Source organism: Pithys albifrons, chromosome 7 (genome assembly GCF_047495875.1).
Source record: "Pithys albifrons albifrons isolate INPA30051 chromosome 7, PitAlb_v1, whole genome shotgun sequence".
NCBI lineage: Eukaryota > Metazoa > Chordata > Aves > Passeriformes > Thamnophilidae > Pithys > Pithys albifrons.
The window spans coordinates 31,835,052-31,850,184 of record NC_092464.1 but is presented as its reverse complement, the minus strand read 5'-3'; the positions used below and the strand labels follow the sequence as shown (position 1 = coordinate 31,850,184).

At 49.8% G+C, this 15,133-nt stretch overlaps 1 protein-coding gene across 1 annotated transcript; it reads left to right on the top strand.

Moving 5' to 3' along the window:
- Positions 1 to 5,289: 5,289 nt before the first annotated feature.
- Positions 5,290 to 7,881, top strand: SP8 (Sp8 transcription factor). Its single transcript, XM_071560157.1, has 2 exons — positions 5,290 to 5,359; positions 6,409 to 7,881. Exons 1-2 carry the CDS (start codon positions 5,339 to 5,341, stop codon positions 7,879 to 7,881), a joined length of 1,494 nt encoding a protein of 497 aa, XP_071416258.1. The 5' UTR covers positions 5,290 to 5,338.
- Positions 7,882 to 15,133: the final 7,252 nt, after the last annotated feature.

The window sequence follows — 15,133 nt, the reverse complement described above, 5'->3', positions numbered from 1 at the left end:
TGCAGCAAGCTTCCTGCGCCCTGGCAGCATCCAGCAGGCATGTGGGAAAAGAATGGCTTAAATGGGGACATCTGTTCAGTGATGCTCATCTCGCTCCTGCGGCCAGGTTGGGTTAAGAGAATAACCTGTTCGCCACCTTGCCTCCCTCCCTGTGCTCGTCTGCACACACACACACACACACACACACACACACACACACACCGAAGTTAATAAGGCTGCTGGGAGTGGGGGAAGGGAGCGAAGGAGGTGACCTAATTGCTCTGCTATATAGGCAAATAACGACAGGGAAAGGTGGCAGCTACATTGTAAGAGGAACAGTAAATGTATCAATATTGGGTCTCTCAAGTCAAATTGCAGGATTTCTGCATTTAGAAGGCTACGGTGCACACTGTGTGTGTGAATGGATGTGGGCAAAACCTTCCTGGCATAGTGCTTCGAAGGTGTGTCTTTCCCGGGGGACCACGAATTCTTCCACTCCGCAAAAGGCAGCAAGCAAAGATTTTTAAATTTTCTTTTTCCAGATTGTCCAGTTGGGAGAACAAAGAAATACATACATACATATATACGTACATGCGTGGAAAGCTTTCCTGTTTTTTTATGTTCTCTGCAGGCTATGGCTTTGGGCGTACTGGGATTTGTGTATGCTAGTGTCTATCACACCCAAACATTTATATATGCGTACCTATACACAGGTGTCCATGTATGTGTATATATATATTTATGTATGCATATGTACATTATATGCACGTTTATATATAAATAGCATGCTATATGGGGCATGACCCAGCTTCAGACAGCCTATCTATTGGGAACGTCCTGTCTTGCACACCGATTTTTCAAACGTTTACTATACCTTGTCACCCCCTTGTAAAGCTTGTACTATCATTTGAGCACGTGTGGTTAAACCGTCGGACCCAGAGCAGCTCCTAGATTATTTGTAATTAAACACAATTCCCAAAGAAACATTTATCTTCCCGAAACTGCGATTGCAATTGTCAACCGTCTGGAGGAGACGCGGGGTAATCTGGAAGTATTACCTCCTCTTCTAGCGGAGCAGAATGAAAAGAAATCAATACTGCTGAGGAGAAGAATCCTGTAGTTTTTAACTATAAGTGGTGCCTGGGAGAAGGTGATATATAATAGGAAAAAATAGAAAGCAGCCTAAACAAATCTATTCTAGGTAGGTCTAAAGGACCGGCAGCAGGGTCTCCGCACTCTGTCCCGCCCGTGCCGGTGCGCCCAGCCCGGGCGCTCGCTTTCTCTTCCAGCGCCTCCTGGTACTTACATGACCGCCTAGGAGTCGCAGATGCGTGCATAGAGATAACGTACCGGGGGAGCGGGGGGGATTGTGAGGGGAAAGGGGGCACAGAAGAAAAGGGGGGAAGGAGGAGATGCGAATCGGATCTGGGTGCATACCGGCGATGTATACAGGGTGGGTGTGAAGGTGCCTCTTCCTCTCCCTCCCCAGGCACGCAGACACCAGCATGTGCACGGTGTCTTCCTGGGCTAATCTAATTACAGGGACCTTTCGGAGACGCAGCCAGCTTGGCTTTTTTTTTTTCCTTCCCCCCCCCCTCCCCCCCCCCCCCCCCCCCCCCCGCTTAACACAGATCCAGACAAATAAATAAGTAAACGCCGAAAGACATCGATCTGAGTCCGCCGGCTGCGAGCAGGCAGGTCGGCGTGTTCCCTCGCCAAAGTGGCTCAGCGAGAAGCCCGGGCTCTTCTGGGCACCTTCTCGCCGGCTGCGCGAGGGAGCAGCCAGGCCACGCAAGGCTGAGTGAACACGGGATGGACAGCCGAACGGGTACCACTTCAATGTTGGTGGGTACTTGAAACAGACATATTTTCACTGATGGAAGAAATAACGCCGGTAACCTACATAGCAACAGATGCAGGCACGGACGTACATGCACTGCCCACTGCTGCCACGCTGCACCAGGTGCCCGACAACGAGCTCCGGTCTCAACGAAAGTGTCCAGTGGGGCAGTGACAGAATCGTCCCAGGTAAAGCACAGCAATGCAGAGGTGCAGATGGAAGTTAAAGAACTACATTAACCGCCCCCTTTGCTCAGTGACCGCCAGGCACAACACTGTGCTTTCTGACGGGTGGCTATTTTGTTTCATTTACGTGCTATTCCCCTTTCTCAGTGCCTCGTCCAAGTCGAGTCCTCCTGCACCTGGGAAAGCTGGTTGTCACACCTCGGTAAATCTTTCGGGTGACAGATTCCAGGTGAAGGCGGTGGGTGAAGGGGACTCCTCCTGGCCCCCAGCCACCCAGGACAGTACATGAGGGGCAGACACGGAGGGAACGCAACGTCTTCCAGCGCACGGAGACCGGGAAGGGAGAGAACAAGGCACCCGCCCAGAGGCTTTTCCCCGTGACTACGGGAGCGTACTAGGAGCCACTGGACGCAGAGAAGCCGAGGCATCCTCCTCGCTGGCCCCTTGAAAGACAGCGGAGAGAAGCCGCACCGCCGGGAAGGCGACAGAAGAGAACGGTTCCCACCTGTGTGCCTCTGAATAGGCGCAAGGGTGGCATGAAGAGCGTTCCCTCGCTAACACGGACACCAGCACACGGCGTGGTCAGCGAGCAGTTTAATCTTGCCTTTTCAAATAGCACAGACCTCTGTTTCCTCCGAGGGCAATCTCCCTTTACGCCCCGGTAGCACTGTCTGCAGACAGGCGAAGACCCCTGGTACGGGGGTCTATCCATCTCTGTCCGCTTGCCGATCACAGCGCGGAGAGTCGGGATTTGCTCCGAGGAAAATCCACCCCCCTTCCCGAAAGGTTAGCGACAGCTAGCTTTGTGGCTAAAGTTCCAAAATTGCTAATGTACATTGTAGACACAAGATGTTAGTTAGACTTGAGCAAGTTGTTCCCAGGATGTAAATTAGGTCCCAAAAGCTGTTGTCCAAATCGAAGAAACAGAGAAATTAATCTGGGAGACTATCCATCATAGGCTGTAATAAAGGGAGCGACATGGATGAGACAGATGATATGATTAAGGAGCTGTGGTCGTTTTAATTAACTTTTTGCTGTCCTGTAATGATCAAACTGGTCAACAGACCCGGTCAATAAGCATGTTAATATCAAACAAATAAAACCAGCGATGATTAAAAACCTCCTGGTTTATTAAATTTGAAATTCAAATGAAATTTATGCTGCAGATGCATACAGAATGCTAATAGATTTTAGCTTTATTGAGAGTGGATCCCACAGGTTTTCAAGAAACAGCACGAACATTTATCTACTCCCGTACATTAAACTTCAAATGGGGGAAAAAAAAGTTTTAATTAATTTCGAGAAAAACTCTCTTTTCCCCTCTTCCCTCTTCCCTCCCACCCCCACCTGCATATTATGTTGATGTACTGCACCCTTAAGTGCAGTGGTCAATAAGGCAAATGCAAACAAAATTGTAAGCATCTTTAAATCCTTTGCCCAGCAGGCAATGTATACAAATGGGGAAGGTTACAGATGTTTCGATGGTGAATTCTGGAAAGATCAGCTCATCCCTCTCAAAGTTCAGAAGCTGCGGCTTTTCCAGTTTCAGGGAAATTTTCAGAGTACCAGGAAGATGTCCACTGGCTGGAGATTTGTGATTTCTGTGTTTGCCTTTTCTTCCCCTCCTTCTCAGTTGAGCTCCTTTGTAAAGACTCCCACGACTAGTTTTCACGAGTTTTTCATAATTTCCAAGACGGTGCTTTTAAAGGAAAAGTACACTGAAAATTAAGGATTTTCGACCCCAAATCAAAATATTCAGAGCAAGCGTCGGAATAAACATGATAAAGACCAAGAAAGGACACGTCTCCTCTGGATAGACATGTGTAGACAAAGTATGGATGCGAATGGAAAACCCACCCGGCGAGACTTTCCTAAAAAGAGATATATTACCAATGCCTTTTCTTTCCTCGGTGGATAGCAAAGTCTCTCAGACTTTCTGGGGCTGAAAGGAATGCATGTCGATCTTTTTACCTAACCTGGCACACCACAAAATGCGATTTTGTGTTCCTCTAAAATGTAATGCTTACGATGCTTGTTTTGCTCTTAACGCTTTCTGATCTATGTCTTAATAGTTCTTCCTCATCTTCAGCAGATAAAGAAAGTGGAGTTAAAAAGTTAATAAGCATTCATACAAGGGAGTACTTCTTCCCCTCTTCGCGGGTGATAGTATTGATTAAATTAAACCCAAAATTTACACAAGTGTGCGTTAGGTCTGTAAAATGAATATCATTATAGAAGGAGACCAAAGCAATGAAGTTAATTCTTTTTATTTGTTAAACGGAGTTCCCTCCTTCCCCCACCCCTTCCTCCTTCTGGGCTGGCCTGTCACGCCTTCTCAACAGGCTAAAATCATTCAGAGCAGCTCACGAAGAGAAACGCGACATTTATGGTAACCGTCAGCTTTCAGAGAAAGAAAGCAGTTCATTAATTTACTTCACTCTTACTTCAAAGTATGATAATGTACGTTACCCCCTTGATCAATAGATATGATGTACAGTCAATATCCCCACGACACGGAAACGGATCAAAACTGAGGCCGAGAGAAGGAGAAAAACAGCCCCTGGGAAGCTCAGCAAAGCCGCGGAAAACCCGCGGGGGTGGGAGCACCTGGACGAGCGGGGCCGGGGCGGGGCGGCCCCCGCGGACGGCTCTTCCAGGGAGAGGGGAAGCGGACTCTCTCCTTTTCTGTAGCCGCCTAGCGCTGGGCGAGAGGCCGGGTGGAGCAAAGCGTACACCTTCGAGACGGTTCCCCATCTCCCACCACCCCCCCCTCACCCCGTGCTGGGACAACGGAGGAGGAAGGACTAAGCTCAGGGAAGCGGGGCGGGGAGGACCCTGTGGAGAAATGGAGTGCTACCGCTCTCGCCAATCCTTGCCCATAATCATAGTAATGCTGAGATGAGGATGATGATATAAAAATCAGATATAAACCGCTCCCCGGAAAAAAAAATATATCCTGTTGTCAGATTACAGGCACGGGGTGATGGAAAGGGGCGGCCGGAACGAGGCAACCCGACCCGGGGTTAGCGGTCCCTGCGGACCGGGACTGTAACTCGCTGCTCCACGACGTGACTGCATGAGGTCATCACCGCCGGCGGGGCTCGACGGAGAGGCTCGACGGCGCTGATGACCTCACGCAGTCACGCCGTCGAGCGAGGCGGCGGCGGCCGGGATTGGCTGGCGGCGGCTCAGCGGCACTTCAAAGCCGACGAGGGAGCTACAATTGTGGTGGAATGGGCGGAACTGATCATTGTATTGCACACCTCTAAAAAAAACACTGCCTCTGATTTATCAATATAAAAAAGATCCTCTGAGAGGAGGGCACTTTTGTGTGATGGCAACTTCACTTCTAGGGGTGAGTCTAAGGATTTTTTTTCTCTTGCTGGTTTAATTGGTTTCTTTTTATTGTCGATTGGAGGGGGTTAAAATAACCCCTGTCTTGACCGGGGCTATCAGTCTCCTCTATTCAGCCTTTTTTTTTCTTTTTCTTTTTTTTTTTTTTTTTAACTTAAGTACAACTGAGTTTAGGAGAAAAGAAAGAGCGAGAGGGGGAAAAGGGGGCAGAGTCACTTTTCAGTGAGCAGGAAAAGGTTTTAAGGGCATTTGTAGAAACAACCTACAGCGCCTGGGCTGTGCTGTTCCTGTGCCCCTGGAGAAGTCGCTTTTCTTTTTTACATGTGACTACTGGAAGAAAAAAACAAACAGCAACAACACCCCTACCTCCCCCCCCCCCCGCCCCAAGCCCAGCACTATCGTATTTCGTGTGCAATTTTTTAATTTGCAACAGACTGTGGCTTTTTATTTCCTTTTAAAATAACACAGCCCACCGTGTCTAGCAGGTATGTTCAACTCGTGTATACATACATATGTTAAATTTATATATGTATTTCATTATCGTTGGTGTGTAAATTAGGCGGATTTTTAGCAAGTTCTTTTTTTAAAAAAAAGAGTAGTTTGATAATCCTACAATTCTAAATTTAAGAAAACAGCCTTACTTATCTGAGGGACGGGGACTGGCAACGTCCCGGCAAAAGGGAACAGGCAGAAACGTAGCTGCCGCCGTGCTGGGGGCATCTTTAAAGCTACGGTAACAGCCGCAACTTCGTCCCCCACCCCCCTCTCTTTTTTTCTCCCCTTTTTTTAACCCTTCCTGAGCTCCTCCGTGGGAGGGGAGTTGGAGGGTGAAAAAAACCTCCGGAAGGCGTTTGGAGACAGAACCGCAGTGCCGGCCTTAGCGAAGGGATCCTCCCGTGGGAGTCGGAAAACTTTGCGTCCGGGGCCGGACGGCGGACAGGAGCGGGGTCGGGCGCGGAGCGGGGCCGGGCGCGGGACGCGGGGCGCGGGGCGGCGGGGCCGCTCCGTCCCTGACGAGGCAAGGCGGCCCTCTCCCCTCTGTGCCCGCAGGAGGAACCGCGGGTAGGCTCCACGCCTCTGGCCATGCTCGCCGCGACCTGCAACAAGATCGGTAGCCCCAGCCCCTCGCCGTCTGCCCTCTCGGACAGTGCGTCCTCCTTCGGCAAAGGCTTCCATCCCTGGAAACGCTCCTCCTCCTCGGCCTCGGCGGGCAGCTGCGGCGCAGTGGGCTCCGGCCTCCCGGGCTTCGGCGTGGCGGGCGCGGCGCGCAACGGCTCCTCAGCGGCGGCAGCGGCGGCAGCTGCGGCGGCGGCCGCCCTGGTCTCGGACTCATTCAGCTGCGGCGGCTCGCCGGGCTCCAGCGCTTTCTCGCTCACCTCTAGCAGCGCGGCGGCCGCCAGCTCGCCCTTCGCCAACGACTACTCCGTCTTCCAGGCGCCGGGCAGCGCCGGCGGCGGCGGCGGCGGCGGAGGCGGCGGCGGCGGGGCGGCAGGACAAGAGACTGCGGCCCACCAGCCTGTCTTCATCTCCAAGGTGCACACGTCGGTGGAGGGACTGCAGGGCATCTACCCGCGGGTGGGCATGGCGCACCCCTACGAGTCCTGGTTCAAGCCCTCGCACCCGGGGCTCGGCGCCGGCGAGGTGGGCTCGGCGGGCGCCTCCAGCTGGTGGGACGTGGGCGCCGGCTGGATCGACGTGCAGAGCCCCAACGGGGCGGCCGCGCTGCCCGGATCGCTGCACCCGGCTGCCGGCGGACTCCAGACCTCGCTCCACTCGCCGCTGGGCGGCTACAACTCGGATTACTCGGGCCTGGGCCACTCCGCCTTCAGTAGCGGCGCCTCCTCGCACCTCCTCAGCCCCGCCGGGCAGCACCTCATGGATGGATTTAAGCCGGTGCTGCCCGGCTCCTACTCGGACTCAGCCCCCTCGCCGCTGGCCGGCGCCGGGGGCTCCATGCTGGGCGGCGGCCCCGCCGCGCCGTTGTCCGCTTCGCCACGCTCCTCCGCCCGCCGCTACTCGGGGCGCGCCACCTGCGACTGCCCCAACTGCCAAGAGGCCGAGCGGCTTGGGCCGGCGGGGGCCAGCCTGCGCCGCAAGGGGCTGCACAGCTGCCACATCCCCGGCTGCGGAAAGGTTTACGGCAAAACCTCGCACCTGAAGGCGCACCTGCGATGGCACACGGGCGAGCGGCCCTTCGTCTGCAACTGGCTCTTCTGTGGCAAGCGCTTCACCCGCTCCGACGAGCTACAGCGGCACCTGCGGACCCACACTGGCGAGAAACGCTTCGCCTGCCCCGTCTGCAACAAGCGCTTCATGCGCAGCGACCACCTCAGCAAGCACGTCAAGACCCACAGCGGCCCCGGAGGCACCGGGGGCCCCGGCGGCGGCGGCCCCGGCGGTGGTCCCGGTGGTAAGAAGGGCAGCGACACCGACAGCGAGCACAGCGCAGCCGGCAGCCCGCCCTGTCACTCCCCGGAGTTGCTGCCGCCCCCCGAGCCCGGCCACCGCAATGGCCTGGAGTGACGGGCGGAGGCGTGGGGCCGTCGCGCCCACCGGCCCCCCGCCCTGCTGGCTGCGCAGCGGCCGCGTGCGCGCAGCCCTACGGCGGGGACCCGAACACGTAAGTAGCCGCCGCGGCTCCGCAAGAACCGCGCTCAGCCCCGCAGCTGCTCCGCTGCCCGCCTGGAGCCCTGTATGGGGCGGGCGGTGCGGCGGGGCCGCGCAACCCCCGCGATGGGGGCAAGGGAGCGTTTCGGCAAAGGGAGAGAGCCACTACCCCCTGTGGGGGCGGCCGCGCCGCCGCCTCAGTTCCCCTTTGCCTTGAGACCCTCCGTCTAGTGCTGCTTTTAGAGCTGACCCACCCCCTTCCACGTTCCTTCTCGCTTTTTTTTGCTGGAAACCAGCCCGTCCCCTCTCCCTCAACCCCTAGCGCCGGTACAGCCGCGATGCCCCGGCAGGGCGAGCAGGAGGGCCGGGGCTGCCCCGCGGCGAAACCTCCGACGGCAGCGCCGTCAGCCGCCGTCGTTACCCCAGCACAGCGCCGAGCTGAGACTCAGACCCGCTATCACCTCGTTAACTGCTCAAAGCCCGCCTGCTCCCCGAGACTGGAGCGGCAGTGTGCTTATTTCCCTTCCCTCCTTATTTTTTTTCAATTTTAGAGAATCGTTTACCTCCCCGAGTCCAAATTTTACTGTGTTTGCCAGCGCATTGTATAATCCTCATTTGAGCAAGAAGCGCGAAATACGTTGCATATAATTAGGTTGAAAGGCGTATATTGGTTGAGTTTTTTTGTAACTTCAGACAAATGAAGAAACACCGTGGGTTTCAAGCGAAAATGTATTTCCAATGCCAAAAAGGGAGGCTGGGGAGGAATAGGTAAATGAAATATTTGTAAAATACGTCTGAACATATAGATTTGTACCACTGGGGAATCGTTCTAGATTAGCTAACACTTAAATAAAACTCCACCAATATATCGGTGTGAGGTGCAGTTGTCCAGGAGACGATTTTGTATAGTATTTTTTTTTTTGTAAATTACTTCCAGTAAATATTTGAAAATATATTGAAGTACACTTAAACTTTTTTTTGTTTTACTTGTTTGTTTCTAATTTTTATTTCATCTCCTGTCACGAGAAAACATTCTTATTGCAGTCCTAGTTCACTGCATTCTTTTTCTGGACTCATTCTTGAAGAGTACATCAAATCGCACTTCAGGATATAGGTTTTACTTGAATATTAATTTAGGTAAGCATACAATTGTAATTAAGCAAACAATATTTGATAAATGTTGAATGACATTTAATTTAATGGAGCATGTACTTATTTGCATTTGCTGGCAGTTCAGGTATAGTTACAGTGAGAGTTCTCCTATATTTCATAAAGTGGGTTTGCCACAACCCATGTATTAAATAAACTGTCCAAGTGAAACTGAACTAACGTTGGCCTATGTGTATTTCCTGAAGATAATATTGATAAATGTTAATAAACACTCCTGACACTACATTAGCAGTTTGCAATGCTGCAAACTAATTTTCTCAGTGTAATGTTGAAATAATTTGGATATTTCACATTGAAATGAAAAGCCCTTCGCTGGAACATTTTAGATTTGCATTTTAAATGCATGAAATGTAATTGATTTTTATCTGTAATATTTTAAATGGTATTAATAAACTCCAGAAAAACATTCTACCTTAGGTCAGACGATTGTTTTTTCTTCTTTTTAAGTCCGTCATTACAGTCAACGATTTACTTTGAACTCAAATGGCATGAGTGGTTCTCCAGAGGTTCAGAGAAAAGTGAAAATACAATGAATTAAATTGTAGCACCTAATGAAAGCAACTCTGAGGCATTAAAACAAATAAGTTTACGTTCTGTTTCATGTTATTTACAAGACGTTAGTTGAGGAAACTAAAGGAAGACATTAAATACTTTTTTTGGTTTATTTTTATCAGTCTAATAATACAGTGCCTCTCACAAACCTGAATGTGTTTGAGGAGCTGCTTTGCATATACTTTCTCCTTAGAATTATTTTTCACATCGTGCCAGTTCCACTGTGAAAGAAGATTTAATATTGACTACTGAAGGTCCATATTCTTTAAAAGACAAAAGTGGTCTTCCACTTTTGTTTTTGAGTAAGGTGGTTGTGGCTGGGAGCAATTCTAATTGCTGTAGTGAGCACTAACTTCTGCAGGTCTCAGTGGTGGGAAACTTTGCAGTTATGTGTGAAAACTCCCTTCTCCTTTGGGGGCATTTTCCCTACAGGACTAGGAACCTGGGCTATTTCAGGAGCTGAAGGATGTTACCAGCCAGCTGGTCCAGCAGTGCTGCTCTTGCTGTGTCCTTTAATTCTTTTCCACAAGCTGTCCCTGAACAACCATAAAAACACTACTGCAAATGTCTTATATACTGATGGCATTTGCTTGTCATTTCTGGAAAAAAACCCCAAACAACCAAAACCACCAAAACCCCAAACCAACAAAAAACACCACCACCACCAAAAAAAACCCCACAAACCCCAAGGCCTCAAACTGCTAACACTTTATCTCAACGGGTTTTTTTGCTTTGTTTTGTTTTTTAAGGAGTGGAGGAGTATGTGGAGGATGTGTTGTTCCTGTTTGAAAATTTGGCCTCTTGGGTTACATAGACAGGTGATGCTCACTGTCAGTGTACTGAAAAAATGAGGGCTAGAGCATGGAATCTACATAGCAGAAAGATCTTTTGCACATACAGGTAAAAGATGTTGTTAGTAATAACTTAAATAGCAGGTAATAAAATTCAGAGCAAAACCAGACAAGTCAACTCCAGATGCACTCAAGATTTTGGTCCTCTGCTTAGTGTAGGGGTTGCAAGGGGCTATTAACATCCACTGGAAACAAGAGTTGTTCTGGTTGACTTTTTCTGAGCTGCATTCTGATTTCTCTTCATTAAAAGTACAACCATCAGAGATCTGCAAAGTTTCCTAGTGAAGAAAAACAACAGTTTGCTCTGATGTTTATAATGCCATGTAAATGAGGTAGTATAGCTTCCCCTGATTTCTCCAGTGGGAGTGAGAGGCAGTGGTTTTGTTACCTGGAGGTTTTGGTCCTGATGGAATGGGCTGAGCACCTAGAAAAAAAGGATAATAGACAGTGGATAACTTTTAACACTGCTTCTCTGATATTCCTCTGAAAAGAGAGCACTATCAAAATGCTACTATCCAGGAGCTGGAAGGTTTGTTTAGGACACTGCTTGCTCTGTCTTGGGGCAGTCTGGCAGTGCGATAGAACCAGAGACAAAACACAGCCTTCTCCCAGGAAGGAACATATGCTTCTGCCATTTGGAAGCCACCAGTCTGGATTCGAGCTGTGTGAGAACACACATATTTTTCTTTTCTTCAGCTAGCAAAGTCCAACACTTGAAGGCTGAATAGCTCCTTTTTGTAGTGGATTTACTTTTACTAAACCCTTCCAGATAAGGGCATTGAGTTGTTTGATTGGAGCCGGGAACTTGTCTCTGTGTTGTGCAGATCAAGGTAGAGTTGAACTAGTTCACTGACCTACAGGTCAAACCGGTGTCCATCAATTTACCTTCCAACTGCCTTCGGATGATTGTGGCCGTTCCCGTTTGGTCTCTGACCTTTTAAGTTGCTTCCCTTCAAGCTTGTAGCAATGTCTATCGAATTTCGTGTCCTGCTTTACCCATTATTTGGATTTTCATTGTCATTTTCCAGCTTATATTTTCAAGCAGTGATAGAAGATGTGTGGGACTGAAGTGATTTATAACACCACTGTATTTCTGCCTGCTGTAGTGCCTTACCGGCTACCCTCAGCCTGTGCCTGAGGAGAATAAATAGCGATCAAAGGGTGTTAATTTATCCTTAATTCCAGTCTAGGAATGTGAAAGCAGAAAACGAGAAATGAAATCAAATGCTTTATTTGTGGATGTGATGGCTAATCCAGCCATCAACACGTTCACAGCTGTAAAATCAGCAGAGTAAGGATACTTCATGCAGTCCAACAAATCTTTCAGTACTAATGGTTGTAAGCATGTGTGCACTTGCTAAAACCTGCCACAATTCAGTTACATTCTGTGAAGTGATCTGATCTCTAGTTTTGGGAAGGTGGAATAAATTAGGTGTGCTGTTGCTCGCTCTTTCACCAGATTTATGACAAAAGGACAAAACTTTTTTGCTGTATCAGAATAACCTTGTGTTTCTTAGCATAAATTGGGGTCTGCTTTCTCAGCTCGCTCCATTACAATTCTCTTTATCCTAAAGATATATTAAAAATTCCACAGCAGTTCCATGGAGGAAAGCACATTTTGGGATATCCACTTTAAAAAGTAGAACACCAGTTTTTCAACTACTGTGTGTGTGGCATAATTTTAATCGAACTGTCCATCTTCCACTAAAGTGAATGGAGAAATTGTTGCACATCAGGAAGGTGAGAGAAAAACTGCGCCATTTAGGACAATTCCTTTTTAATGTTTTTTTAACTGCCGCTTGGAATTATTGATTTTTTTTAAAGAAAAGGGATTAGAGAAATAGGAGGTAATGGCAAGCAATAATACATAGGAGCTTTAGTAGGGCACTCTAAATACAGAGTAATTTAATTTTACACTTGTGGATTTCATCACAAAGTGGGATCCTGTATTACTCCTTGAACAACGCACAATTTTGCAAGAAGTGTATTTATATTGCCTTCAAGACCCACTGCGGGGCTGGATAGTGGACTCACCTCCTGGGGAGCGATCTCGGTCTTGACAATTGGAGATTTCTGCTTTTCAGGGTAAACGGTATTGCTCTACAAACTGCAAAGAGCAGACACAGAGCCTCAACGTTTTCAGAGGTGAAGTGTCGGTGTCTCCAGGGCGGCAGTGAGGAGGCGCAACCCTCGCTCTCGGCCAGTGCCCCTGGTTTGTTCTGTGGGTCGGGGAAGGAGAAGGAAAGCCTGAGGCTGATTGTGTCTGGTTAGGCAAAGAGGTGATTGGGCGGGAAGCTTCTTTTGAACAGTTTTTTCTTATGGGGAGATGTCAAGACGTACAAGTGTCTTTTACAGGGACGAGGAAAAGAATACTTTTTAAAAAATATTATTGTTATTGCCGGCAGCACACTTTTCTTTACCCCCGTACTCATCCCTTGAGACAGGAAGACATGTAAACGTGTGCTTATACACTTTGTGCAACCTTCGCTGCCCCACGCCTTACAAGCGTGCCTTCCACTGGCAACAAAGCTGGCCGCTCGCACATCCCACGTTGCTGCTGGGCAGAAGGTTCTGCACTTCGCGTGGACTTTCTTCACATTGCTGCACTGGTGCTTCTTTCAGGAGCGAGGAGCTGCCTTCCCATCCCTCCCCATCTCTTTTCTGTCCCGACTCGAACAGAGACACACACACGCACACAGGAGTGCGGGGGCAGCGCAGCCGGTCGTGCCGCGGACTTGCAGCGCCACCCGGCGTGTATGTCCCGTCGGCGGCTGGTCCGCCCCAGTGGGACTGAACTGCACAGGCGGGACTGCCTGGGCGAGGAGCAGAGTCTGCGCAGAGCTCCATATCTGACCCCTGTGATGCCGGTGGAACTTGCCTGCTCGCGCGGGTCCCAGCCTCCCCTGCCAGCATCACACGGGTCCCCGCACCGGGCCCCGGTGTGTCCTTCAATCTTGGGGTGTTTCACTCCAAATCACAGCCAATTCTCTCTGCCTAAAGAAGAGCTCTCCTCTCCCTCTCCCTCTTCCTCTCCCTCTCCCTCTCCCTCTTCCTCTCCCTCTTCCTCTTCTCCTTCCTTCCAAGCGACAGTCCTCGATGCTCCTTAGGAGGGTGGGATTATTTATTCACGGAGCAAATCGTGCAGAAGTCTCTTCTGCAGTCAGAGGAAGATTCTCCATGAAATCGCCGGGAAATGAATGAGATGGAGAAGGTGCCTGCATGCAATCCTCTAGACTCTGCCGAGCATACACCCGGCGGCTGGGCGCTCTGGCGGCCGGTTGTCCGCACCGGGACAGACCGATGTCCTCATCGCAGATGAAGAGACACCGAAAATGCGAAAGCAGCCACGAGGGCAGGATTTGGGATTTATGTAAGGTGTTTCATCCCTGACTGCTTTGAAAGCTGCTGGGAGGAGAAGGGTGTCAAGGGTTTTTGGCTGAGTTGCTAAACTCATTGATGTCGCTTAATGCTAGGTCGGAGGTGGCTTTTAACTTTTTTTCTTTATTTTCTCCCGCCCCCTCCTCCCCCCGCGCCGAGTTATATTGCGGAAAATTCAGTCTCGAGAAGATGCTTCAAAGTCCTTTCCTATGTATTTTGTAAACTTAGCTTCTCAGATAGCTCAGGTGTTCTGTTCACCGACTTGTACTTGCGAAAGGCAGAAAGTGTTCCTGACAATGGTTATAGCATGTTATTAAATTCTTGCAACCCCGTTGGCACCCGATTTGGGAAGGGCTTACTGGGGAGCCGGGCAGACTGCAGCCCCGCGGGAGGCACCGGAGGCAGCTGCCGGGGCTCGGGGCTGCGGGGCGCGGGAGGTCGGAACGCCACGAGGACAATGCAGCGGAATGGGCACACCGAACAGAGGTATCCTGTCAAAGGAAAGATGTCAGGCAAGTAAAACCCCTTCAGCCTGAAAATAAAGTGTCATAGTATCATCGCCGCCTGCTTCCCTGCCTCCGATCGCAAGGAGCAGGAGGTGGGATTTTAAAAAATTGTGAAGTTTAATGCACAGAACTGCAGGGGCTTTCCCCTCTGCACTGATATTTTTTCTCACACAACTCTCGCATTTTTTTAACCCCTCAGTCATCTACTCTCCTCCACTCTTTAGAGGGGTTCTTTTTATTTGCTTCAGTTTTTTTTGTTCATGCTCACACCTGAAGATCAGATATGAATCCATTCTTCTCCATTAAAGCAATCACCCTGCTGTGTGAGTGCTGCCTATCCTTGCATACCTTACCTATCGCAAAAACATTATCACCACCACTCTCAACTGCCTTCTCAGAGCTGCCAGGTGAGTCCTGTGCTCCTAGCTTCCATCAGGATAAAGCAGGCATGCCACTTTTATTTGCCTGTAGCAATTTTTGCTTTCTCCAAATAGCTAAATAACCCATAAAGTGGAATTGGTGAACAGCAAAAGGTGCTAGATTTGGTGAGAGTTTAGGTAGGCAATGAAAACAGGCCGTTTTATGGAGGAAATCCCTAACTGATAGAAGTTAGTACCTGAAATGTCAGGAAGAGCCAGTGTCATTGTCTGCTGTATGTGTTTGCTTTGCTTTGCATAGTCCAATCATTACCACACTAAGAATAGGGCTTAA